The 12,801-nt window shown below is 37.1% G+C and overlaps 1 protein-coding gene across 1 annotated transcript in view; it reads left to right on the top strand.

Annotated features, from left to right (window-relative positions):
- Positions 1-1,334: 1,334 nt before the first annotated feature.
- The window catches only part of THRB (thyroid hormone receptor beta), a 33,501-nt gene continuing 22,034 nt past the window's right edge, over positions 1,335-12,801 (top strand). Inside the window, exon 1 of the mRNA XM_009979239.2 lies at positions 1,335-1,782. Within this exon, the coding sequence (XP_009977541.2) occupies positions 1,335-1,782 (448 nt within the window). The remainder of the gene's footprint in view (positions 1,783-12,801) is intronic.

The following is a 12,801-nucleotide window of genomic DNA, read 5'->3' as shown; positions in this document are numbered from 1 at the left end:
GTTAGAGTTAGTTTTTAATTTTACTAGGAAAATCAATTCTGAACTAAGAGCAGATCTATAAAGCCAGAAAGAAGTAGGTAAGTGCAAATTCTGTGGTTAACTTACCTGCCCTATGAGTTGAAGTCTGTGGTGCCAGATAGTTTCTCATACAAATTTGTGTTATTGATGTCCAGCTGAGATACAGTGAGTAGAAGGAATGGACTTTTAACTTCAAATATCAGATGAGCTTATACTCCCAGCAGAAAAAGAAGTATGAATTTGCATTTATAATTAAACAAGATATTGAGGAAAGCTATCTATACTATCAGGGATTAACGCAGGATAACAGTATTTGATACTAACCATAATTAAGTCTTCTGAATATGTCTTATATTAGCAATGTTCCACTTAACAGAAGTCTTAAGGCAGAACTTTCAGAAACAGAAATAGTATGATAGATCTGGTGACTGAAATCCAAAGTAATTTTTAATTATTTTTATCAGGCAATTACCGACTAAGTATGCACTTATTTACTAATACGTATATGAATCACTTTACTGAATGAAATGTTTGTGAAAGTTACTCCTAGGTCCGTTAAAATGGCAAAATCTTACTGTGATTAAAAGCACAGTGTTTATCAGTCATGAAATGTCTGGAATTTGCTATTTTCTATATGCAAGTTGAAAAGCTATTTTGTATTTGAGTTTTGATACATATAAAAGAAAATAATTTCTTTAAATGTGGAATTTCGTCTCTAATGTGTCATTTCTATAGCATTTAGTTTTGCTACCCAAAAATAGAAAATGAGCTATATTTAGTTTTACAGATAATCAACTAGTGGCATCTCAGTTTCTTCTTTATCGAAGAATAAATAAATTTACCTAATCATTATGACTAATTAGAACAAATCATGCAGCTTTAGTGCTGTTCGTTATCTTCACTGGGCTCAAATGTCCAAACTCCTGTGATAAAATTAGCGTCTCTGATACTCTGCTGTGACCACAGCTAGAGAAAGGCAGTAGGTAGCAAAAGCGGAACTGCTAAGCATGCCCACATAAGAATGTCACACTTAGGTAACAGAGTGTCCCTCAGGTCAGCCTACGATAAGAGCAAAGTCAAACAAGGCTGAATCCTTGATGTTTTGTGTTTTAAGTATCTGAAAATTGTTCACGACCAGCCTCGACCTACAAGACCTCAAATGATCATATGAGCAAGGCAATAAATTGGTGGTAACTTGCCCTGAGGCCCATGTTGTAGTTGTGATGTTGTGAAAGTTACATCTAGCGTTAGCCTGTCTATTTGTTCAGGCTTCACAGACGGGAAAATTTTATTTTTACTTATACCGAAGGGGAGCTATGGTGGCTGAATGGGCATGGCTGAAAGGTTCTGCATCGTGTCAGTGCGTTCAAGTGGAGATGCACACGAATACCACGGCAGCGGGAGAGCTGGGGAACCACTTGCTTTCCAAAACTCCACACCTGAGCAAGATTTTGGCAATGCCCACAGTTTGTAGCCCTGCAGTATTTGCCAAACATCCAGGACATGGCCTCCTGTCATGGGACAGACTGATTCACCTTCCCGACAGAAATCTGAAATGGAATGTAGTGGGCATAGCGGAAGACCATTTGTGTAGGAAAAGGCATTCCAAAAATGATGATATCCAGAAGAATGGACAGCAGCTTTTGCAGTGTCAACATGCTTCAACTTGGACTAGCACAATTTTACAGCCAGGCCATACAAAAGCAAACTTTCAAGTCATGTCAAGTGCCCAGGAATACCAAAAAGAAGAAAAAAAGTGTAAAGGTAACTGGCATTATTATGCAGAGCACAGCAAATGCTGTATTGGAAAAAAACAACCAAACAAAAAAGGTAGTTATATCTTTGTTTATGGTCAGGGGTTTGGCCATTGGTAAAAGCATTATTATGTAGGAGGGTGTTTTCTTGTTACTAATTTTTTTAATGTTAATATGTTTTTCAGTAGGGATAATTGTAATTTTTAGTATTCCTTTTTATTCAGTTTAGTAGCTTTGTGAAGAGTCCTGATGGCAATGTGATGAGTTCTTACGGGATTTTGTGTGATACCTAATATAAAATAATATCTATTCCTTTAGCCCTTTAAAATTTTATTTTTCTCTCTCTTTATGGTCTTGATAAGCTGATCAAAAATCTTTTCTGAACCTGGCCTTTTAAAATAAAGCGTATCCTTGATACACTAAAAATGCAAAGGCAAACAAAAGCATTTTTTTACTACTTTCAGGGTATTCATCTCTCACCTGTGACTGTGGTGTTTGCCTTTTCTTCTTTCTTATTATTAACCATCCCCAAAGCCTCAGTAAGTGCACATACAGAACTCAAATAAATGGAACTTCTTGTTGTGAATATTCTTTGCCCCAGTAGTCAGGAGAACAAACCATTTTCTTTCAGGTAGCTTTTCTTGTTCACATCAGTGCAACATCAAAGGATTTCCTTTTAAGAATCACAGTTGCTTAGGATTAGCACAAATTTAATGCTCAAGTTATTTTTATTCCTTTTTAAACTGGATAAATAGTTCTTCATTGTTCTTTGCCTAAAAAATAATTACTGCATATTGGAGGGAGGGACAGATCTACAGGTTGTTTTCTTTTACTTAAGTCTTGCATCACTCCAGGAAGAAAGATTAGAGTGTCAGGCAGGATATCACCTCATGAAAAAGTTAAACTGGTCTAAGTACCTGATTTCTTTAGATTTAGTTGCTCTTTACCTCAGAACGCCTCTCTGCTAACAGATGTCAGGTGTTGATCGCTTTAACGTCTTACTAAGGGCTGTCAGGAGGCTGCCAAACCCAGACAGTCCCACCCAAGAGTCTGTTAATTATGTTGTGTCAAGCTACATTAGCTGGCTTTCTGCTCGGTTTTATTTTTGAACAAATGGAACTTTTTACTTGGAAGTTTTCATGTGGAGTTGGGGTAGGGAATGACTCAGAAAAGGTACCTGTTTTAACTATCGGAAGTTACTTTATCAAGAGATAAGCTGTGTAATTAACTGATGTCTGCTGTAGCAGGGTCTTCCAATTATGAGATATGGGGAGACTTAACAAATTGGGTTGTCTGGGTCACAGATCTGTAATTACTCTTAGCAATATTTGCTCAGAGATCATCTTAAAAGTTGTCAAATGCTATTGAAGAATTTTGTTAGCCAGTTTGTTGGCAAACCTCTCAAGGAGCAAATGCTTTCTGACAAGACCATGTGCTATGTACATGTGTCGTGAATAGTGCCAGGAACAAGTGCAAGAAAAAGCAAGCACAAACCCTGGAAGAGTCTTGATTGTAAAAGACCAAGCTCTGTTCTCTTTTAACCAAATTTATTCAAGGTGTCAAATATTTTCAGAGAAAACTGGATTTGTAATGAATCTGAACATTTAAATATAAACTATGACATTCTTTGTTATCCAAACAGACTAATGAGTCTGAAGTGTTTCAATAAAAGGCACATCACACTGGCATTTTATGAGTCACATACAAATTCTGTGGCATGTCATAACCGAGGTACAGCAGGTTTTGTGAGAGAAGTAGTTTTACGGAAAGAACTAAAAACATGTAGAGAAAAGAGATGTGCTATTGTGTAAGTAAGATTTTCCTCAGATTTAAACCAGGGACAGCTAGTTTGAAGCTTGCTGCATCTGTTGCAAATCCAAAGAAATGATTTTATGACAGAAAGCTTTAGCTCTTTTTCCCTCAATTGTATCACTTGCTATAATAAATATAGTGCAGACAAAATGACAATTCTTAGTGTCTCTGATTCCACTGAAACATACTGCAGGAACTGTCAAATGCTATTGTAATTTCACAGCACCAGAATTCCATAATTCTACATACTTTATGATTTAGTCACAAGTAGAGTTTTCAAAATAAGATAAATAGTATATAGAGTTAATTTTGTGTTCTGGTAAGTGCTCGATGTTATTTTGTATTCTAATGTTTGAGGTTTTCTTAGTCTGATCTATAACACTAAAGACTCAGGAGTATCAGAACTGATGTGATAAACTGATACCTAGATTCCTGAAACAATAAGTTTTCATAGTCATATTTTTGAGCCTCTGATCATAGTACGTGAAGTGAATGAATAAGGCAGTGCAAATATATACATTAAAGAGAGGTGATAACTCATCATGTGGACACAGGGATGGCTGTATTTGAAAACAATGCATGTTGCAAGAGCCACATTAGTACTTCAGCTCAAAAGCTGTTACAGTTTTCAGTATATTTTCTCTATGATACGAAAAGATATTGACTGTCTGAGATGTGTCTAATGTTATCTGGTGTGAGTCCTGAAAGTGCAGAAGAGCAGTGGACTGGTTTTTTTTTTCCCCATAACCTTCATCAGAGGTGGCTAAGAGAACGCAGGCAAGAAGAAAACCTTTAAGTAGAAAATAAAACAGTTGTTTTGTAACATGTAAAAATATGTATTAAAAAACGAGGAGCTGGTAATGCAAGTGTACATAACTGTTAAGAGTTTAGAAAGGTATGTTTAATCTTCACAACTACATGTTCAAATGTGCAAAACTTTTTGACCGAATACTGGATTTTTATTCATCCATGTGCATAAAGTGTGAATACAACCACAGTAAGAGGTTTCCATTTGGTCCTTTAGAAGTGGTACTCTGCCCTGACTAATTTGAATCCTCTGCAACGCTTCCCACGTACTGACACTGCAGAATCTCTTGGAAGTGGCGCGTGAGGGTCCTACCTGATACAGCCAGAACTCCAGACCAGGGGTGCACAGTTTGGAAACAGTCAGGAAAATATGACTCTTGTGGGTAATGTGCCACCTACACATTCATGTAGATAGCAGAGGTACACAACAGAGTGGACTGCGCTGAATGACACTTCTTTTTTGGGTGTTGGGGATCTCGGTCAATTGGAGTGTACTGTCAGGAGGATCATCCACAGGAATACTGTCTTGCCTTAACATTTCTGTGGGTTTGTTTTGGTGGGTTTTGTAACTAGAAAACACAAGAGAAGTGCATCTTAGTGGGGCGTTTGATTGTTCATAATTAAAAGTTTTAGTCAGAATTTTTGAAACAGGAGTTGACGAACAGTTGGATGGTCTAGTGTAAGGCAGTCTCTGCTGCAGACACCTCCTTTCAGGCATTCTCGGCCTGACTTCTGCCCACCCTGTTTAACATCACTGACTGCACTACACTTGCTTCTGGTTTACACCAGGGTGAGTATTTCAAAACCTTTGGGACGTTCAAGACTCATGTTCAGCCAGTAATTTTTGCCTTTTTTAATGCAAGGAGTTGACGCCTCAGGCTGTGAAGAGTTCAAACTTTGGATCCTCTTCTGCCGCAGTATCAAAGTTTCTATTTTGTCACGGATCCATTTGCTTGCACCAAAGGTTTTATTCTGCTAGTGATTAATTTCCATGTGTTCACATAATCAGACACTTGTGAACTAATAAAATTCCAAGTGCGATACTACATTGCTGAAGGCAACGAAAGCTCAACATGATGTGATTTAAAGACTCTAATATTCAAATCGGAATACAAGACAAAGAAAGGCTGTTAGTATTACATTCTACTCCACTTCCAGACTTTCGGTGAAGACCTCATCTGGCTCTCTTTTATCAAATGATTTAATTCAAAGTGATACATGAAAGGGACCTGCAGGATTGGACCCTAAGAGATTAAACCAAAAATATTTTAGGAATATTTCAGTTTTAATAGGGATGTTAAATCTCTGTAGTGTTTTTTGAACTGATTTGTTTCCAAGGGAACAACAATCTGCAGTGCTGTAAACCTCTTTAATGTCAGCACATTACAGGTAAGAAACCCTCGTTCCCTGGCAGTGTTTATCATTCTTTTTTTTTTTTGTCAGAAAAGGCCCTCATCCATTTTTCTTTTTATCTTCATTCTTCACGGTTTCATGTAATTTAATTTCCTTTCAGTATTACAGTAATTCTGACAGAAGTAGTGCATGTGACACATTTCTAAGCATTATTGACATAGCATTAGAAAATGAGAAATGTTTGGGAGATTTATTTTGTAACTGTCAGTAAATCGCAGTCTGTGCCACGTCGAGATACCATATCCTCAGGTGCCATCCTGGCTGGGACGGCTCTGCTTACACAGTCTCAGTTCTGTTTAGTTTTTCAGTAAAAATCCTAAATCAACTTGGAGGAAAAGAAGAGAAAATTCGTATGAATTTTGACTCGTGATAAAACAAATCCACATGGGGAAAAATTCCCACTGATAATTTAAAGCCTAGTTCTCCAAAGCTTTTCTGGGTGGTGTGATAGTGTCTAGGTATTCTGCTCTGCTAACCTGTAAAATACAGCCTCACTCCTCTGCAAGCTCTAACATAAATTCCTGTTAGCTGTACAGGAGATGATTTTGTAGTAAATGAACAACCCACGTATTGCAGTTCTGGAGTGTTTTCTTTCTGGGGAGTGTGGAGAAGTAGGCTCAGCGGGTTGTCCGTGTTACGTCTGTGTGTACTACAGTATTACCAACCGATCACATAAATGGGTATGGCTTGGGGGTTTCTGTGTAAACAACTAGAAAGAGTTTCTTAGGAAACATGGGCATGTTTTTTATGAAGTGCTGAACATCCATTCTTGAAAAATCGGATCTTACCTAAGACATTCTTTTTATCACAGGCAAAATCACTGTTTGTAACATCTAAATCATGGTGCTGAGCTAAAATGAAAATTAACTTTTATTGTGTGCTGTTTCACATTGTATTTCACAATTCTATTTGTTGAGTTAGATCTTTGGTAAAAACAACATGGAGAATGAGGATTCATTTGTGGTTTACTTCTGGGATTTCAGTAACTGTTAGTGCTTTTAATAAAGTAAGATGTTAGTTAAAATTATCAGAGTTTTAGCAGCTTAAATTCATTTTGAAAGCAACTTCATTGGCTTCCGTAGAATTGATCTTGATAGAGTTCATTTTGACTTACCAAATGCGTTATTATTTTCTGAGCAAGTTAATAAGGAATGTGTGTTAAAGATGCTTCTTTTATAGTTAGAGGAAAGAAAAATTAAAAATCCAAACATGAATTTTAACTTCTCTGATTCTCAGAAGCGCTTATGCTGAATTCTGTTAGCCCGCACATTAAATACTAATTGTCATGCTTCTTATGTATATAGTTGGAACAGAGAACATTTCTCCATTGGCTCTTTGCGTTATACTGAAACATTAAACAATATCGAATAGGGAGAAATGTGTACCTGTCAAGCCCAGTTCTTATCTATTTTACTGAGCTTTTGAATACCGTTTAGCTGTATGTTCATCAAGGTTGTTAGATGTATATTTAAGACCCTAGATGAAAAAGGACTAACCTACGTGGTAATTTTGGCAATCCTGTAGATTTTTTTAAATGAGTGAAATAAGAAAACTAAGACCTTGTTATCAAATCAGTAATAATTCTGCTTCCTAATAGTAAGACCAGACATTAAAGAAGGATACCGTCTTGTTACTGCTTCACAAGTTTTACCGTATTTTAGCTGTGCTGTAAAGAAAAAACATATTTTGTCTAGTAAAATACAAATAGCAGCTAATGTAAGTTAAAAATAAAGTAATTTTTTGTAGATCAAAAGAATGACTGATGAAACAAGGCATATGAACCATATCGAGGTTTGGAGTGCGTTAAGCAAGTATAAGATCATATGGGTTTTTTTTAGTGGCATTGACATGTTCATAGCTCATAGGTGAGACAAAACGAGCAAAAAACCCTCCTTACTCTACTCAGTCTGTTGTCGAAAAAGATATATTTCTAAAAGTACTTCGTTACTGAAACAGAAAAGATAACAAAGCAGAATAGCAAAGCGATTAGCTTATTGATAATATTTAAGCAGTGTTCTTTTTGCTGATTATATTATTTTGAAGTTTCACACCTGTTGAACTCAATAGAAATTACCTTCTTGAATCACTGAAGTTTAGAAAAGCTGCTTTCCCATAAATGCATTACCAGGCAGTGGGGAGGATTGTATATGTGTGGAAGGCTGGAGAGATTCATGCATGTAATTCTGTAAAGCAAAATCAATAAAGCTGATGACAGATTAAGTTGCTAAATTTTGTAAAACTAGACTACTGTTTGGGTCATCAGCACAGCACTATTGGATTTTCTATGGTTTAATGCTGAAAAACAGGATTATTGATTTTAGGATTTTCAGTGTATCCCCTCTGGGAGTTCTTAAGCAGTCTTTATAATGCTTCACACTTAAGTTGACAACTACAGTGACATAACTGTGTCCTCGCCTTAGTAATCATTTTCTAATCATATTGGAAAAGGCTGAAAATGGTTTTTAAAATGATTATTCCAGACGAACGGTGGAACAGGAGGGTTGTCGGGACGTCGCTTCTTTGTCTGGTGGTCATTGCTACCTGCCTGCCATCTTCCCTTGGAATTAACTTACAGTCACAGATTAAGACCTTTGACTGTCATAAATCTGCTTCCCAATATGTTTGACTGGCAGGGGAGTTCACAAGCCGTCCCAATATAAATAGGATTTTAGCACATCAGGTGCTGCTCCAAAGTAAAACGGGCTGTTTTGCGGTTGACTTTGTTGGTGTATATTCATTGCTCCTCTCCCGTTCCATGTGTATGCATGCCTGCGTGTGTATGCATGTGTGTGTGTACGTAAAGTAGAAGCTGAGATAGGGTAACAAAATGAACTACTGTATGCAAGAAATATATGAAGTGCACCCAGCTGCTGGTAGCAACTGCTACATGCAGTCCACTGATTATTGCACATATATCGAAGAAAATCAGGGTTACAGCAGTTGTGATGCTCAGGTCCTGCACAGTAACAACATATATATGGAACAGGCCTGGGCGGTGAATCAGCCTTATACCTGTAGTTACCCTGGAAACGTGTTTAAAAGCGAGTACTCTGACATGGACATGGCCCTGAATCAGTACAACCAACCTGAATATTTCACCGAAGAAAAACCTACTTTTTCTCAAGTGCAGTCGCCATCGTACTCTCAGAAGAAAGGTAGGGGCAATTTATTTAAATAACAAAAAACCAATAATCTCTGTTTTTGTTTTTGTTTTGCTTTAAACTTACAGTTGTATCAGTTGGCTCAGATACAGCTTTGAACGTGAAGGCTGCCTGTTCAAAATTGAAAGCAGCAGTAACATAGGTTGCTAGGTGATTCTAAGGGTTTCTGTGAGCAATGAGGATTTCCAAGCACTTTTTCTTGATCTATAAAAGACATTTGCAAATATATTGCTTGTTTTCTGCTTTCTGGGGCTATTAAGTTCATTTGCTATTCACCAGTGAGCTAGATAAGAAAGTTTCCCTTCTGAAATGTCGTCATTGTATTTTCTGCATCTTAAAGCTGTGTCTCTGCTTACATACAAAGAATTTGTGTGAGTCCTTGTTATCAGTAAATGTGAACTCTGTTTGCTCAGAAACTTGGGCAAAATATTGTGAAAATAGAAGTGTATATCTGTATGGAAAATGCTTACCTTTAGTAGAGTTACTGTCTTTTAAGTGAAAACTGTGTCGTTTCTGATTGTGCAAAGCAAAAAAGACTGAAAATTCAAGGGTGTATCTATGCAAGAAAGAATATTCTGTATCCGAAAAGTTGATCTAATCAATATGTTTGTGAGAAGTAATCAGGGAGCAATATCTGCTCCCTCAGGGTTAAATCATTGCCTGTTTTTAGAATTTATTCTTTTGCTTTCAAGTAAGAAAAGCAGATATCACTTCTCAAAAAGAGCCCAAAATACCAACAAACACTTGGAAATGTTTTCCGTGTTATTTGTTCTAAAGTCAGACAAGCAAACTGACGCATACAGAGCATACATTCTCTGTGTTTCTTTAAGATCACATTATTAAAGAATAAAGATACACAGTTTGTGGTACCAACGTAATGTCCTTTTTCTATTGCGACCAGATTTCCAGTATGCAGTTGTCCAAAACGCAGATGAATCTGATGTAACTAGGTAGATAGAGAAAACACCGTTTACTACTTTTAAAGTGGCTTTGTAGTAAAAAGTAGACTGTTTAGTCTTATTAACTGCATGAAAAACTGAAGTATTTTCCTTTGTACAAACAATATTCATTAGCACTTGGTGCAATAAATCTATGTGTTTGGTAGAAAAATGTCTTGATTTCTTTACTTTGAACAGCATTGTGTTTCATGCTGAAGGAAATATTTTTTTAAATCCTGTTCTAGGAAGCTGTAAGAACATGATCAAATTGTAGACTAAATATAATTGTGGTTAATGCATGTTTTTGCATTGTGCAACAGTTTAAATGCCCTTTAAGGCTATTTATCTGCTATTGGGTTTTAACTAATGAATTTATAACTCTTTGTAGACTTTTCCTGTGTCTTATTTTCAGTTAAAGAAAAATAAGGATTAACTTAGGATGAACTCAGGATTAACTTAGAGAAAATAGAAACTTTTTTCATAGTATTCCTTCATTGACATCTGCTCTGTTTGGAGTTTTTGCACTTGTTTGGTTGAAATAGTAGAGTTGTTTTTAAAAACTGCTTGTCTGCCCTTGTTTTCTACTACCTCAGTTTCACTGAGAAATAGCAGTGAATTTTGGTGGAAGCAGGCTCTCAAGCAGGCTTTTAATCGATCATTCACCGAGACTGAGCAACGTGCTTTGGGGTTCTTTAGAGCCTTATTACTGTGATAATCAATAAAAAGTTGCATCCCTTCTGTCAAACCTTTGCAAATGCTGAGTTTGTTAAGCAGAAGAGATCTAAACTGCATGGGACATATGCATCTTCTCTTTTTTTTTTTTTTTTTTTTAATTTCCATCTTTTAGCCAAGCTATCCTAAAACTAACGACTCTTTTAATCCTGTCCTAAGAACAGAAGGCTCTGCACAGGGCATGTGTGTCTGTATTGATCCAGAATTGATTTTGGGGGAGGATGAAGGAGTTTGTTAGAGAAGCCTTGGTAATAGCCCATTAAAGCAAAATTAAGTCCCGAAGCAGGTGTTCGTGAGGAGTCTTGATTGTTGCAGTTGATATTTCTGTTAGTCCTCTGAAATTTGTAGTAATCTCAATAATATGATGTTCAAATCAGATTGTACTTTACAGTAGCACATGGAGGCTCTTCATATCAAAACTTTTGTTAGTTATTAAATGGTTAAAGTCATCTTTTTCCTCAGAATAAAAAATCATCAACATATGCTGAAAAAGTTAACATTTCTGAAGAGGAGTTTAATTACTTCTCTATCTTTGTGTCACTTTAAAAGAATTCAGAAAATAACTTTAAAGAACAAGAACCAAAGACCCCAACAGCTTGTCACTAAAGGAAAAAAGTTTTTAGAAAGTAAAGTCAGTTATTCTAAAATATAAGACAGCACTTATGCTGCTCCAGTTATCACGGTGCATTAAAAACTATTATTTCCTGATTATTTGTCACAAATTTTGATGAAAGACTGGAATTTTAAAGGAAAAAATAATACTCCAGAAAATCAAGAGACAGAGTTGTGGGTTTAGCTTTGCATCTGCTTGTTGTTCTGTTATCTTTTGTGCTGTAGTGTGTGCTGTTTAAAGGTAGCAGCAGAATATTCATGCAAGAACTTACTGTTTTATTAAGGAAGCCCTTTCGGACCTGATCCTACCGTAGAGACAGGCAACTAGATATACTTTGTTTTCTACATGGGGTTGTGAAATCTGATGAGCAGAACAGGGCTGATCATCATGAGAACGAGGTGCTATTCCCTGCTCTGTCCCAGAAAGCTTAAACTGGAATATTTTCCCTTCTCTCATGGTGCTGCTGGCTGTGGTGAGCTTGCAGCACATCACGTTAGATGGATGATGCTCCGGGGGAGCCTGTGCCACCCTACACTTGTGCAGAGGCCAAGCAGATAGATAGGGAAAAGCATCCCCGGATCTCCTCACACTGCCCGTGCAGCGAGGAGGAGTACTCAGTGACAGGGTAGAGGTAGTGCAGTCATGAAACTACAAAAGAAATACATACAGAGGTCTGGAAACCTCAGTATCCCCGTGTTTGGTGTATGCACAGTGTTTTGGCCATTTGGACAATGTGGGAAATAGATAAAGTGGCAAAGATAAAAGCGGGCTGTGGGCTGGCTTTCTCTTCCATTTGCACAGTTGTTTCCCGGACAAAGTTAATGAAAGATGCCTGCAGGTGTCTATTAAGTTAGGCTTCAACTTCAGGCTCTGAGGGAATAGACCAGAAGTAGCCAGAGGCTGCTGCCCAAAACCAAGGGTTTGCAGACAGGAATTCTTGAGTCAGGCTGTAGCAGTTCCAACACCTCAGCCCTGGGTCTCACCTTGCTTCCCAGATACAAGGTGAGGTTAATGCCGTCTTTTTGAGGGCTCTTGGTGTTATGGTGGGAGAATAGGGCTTTGAAAGTTGTTACTGTTGTAGTTATAATTGTAATTGTCATTATTATTTCCCTTTATATTTTCTCAGGCAGTTTACTTGCAGCTGAGAATACGTACTGTGTAACTGCCAGAGTATGTGACTGAACTAGTACAAACTGAGTTCTCAGTGGTGCGAAAACATTAGGGTACTTTTGGAATAGCTAAGAAAATGCAAAATGGAGGTTATGTCAAAATGCCTTCTCATCAGTGCAGAGAGTGTGTGTGCATATAATGAATTTACAAAAACACTGAGCATTTGTCATCTTGGCCTTTGCAACAGAACAGCTCTCAGTATGTTAACAATTGTTTTGGGCTTAAAAATGATTACTTTTCCTCTGAACCACCCATTTAAGGAGATAGCACTGATCAGAAAATTGATTGCATCTTATTCAGCAAATTCATTATGCATTTGGGTTTATATTTGTTTCTTTTTTAATAAAAATGTCAGTGGAAAAAGTGTTTTCAGCTCCTTTCCA

The sequence above is a fragment of the Tauraco erythrolophus genome, chromosome 7 (genome assembly GCF_009769465.1).
Source record: "Tauraco erythrolophus isolate bTauEry1 chromosome 7, bTauEry1.pri, whole genome shotgun sequence".
Lineage (NCBI taxonomy): Eukaryota > Metazoa > Chordata > Aves > Musophagiformes > Musophagidae > Tauraco > Tauraco erythrolophus.
The sequence above is the reverse complement of the archived record's forward strand: the minus strand, read 5'-3'. Positions and strand labels throughout refer to the sequence as shown.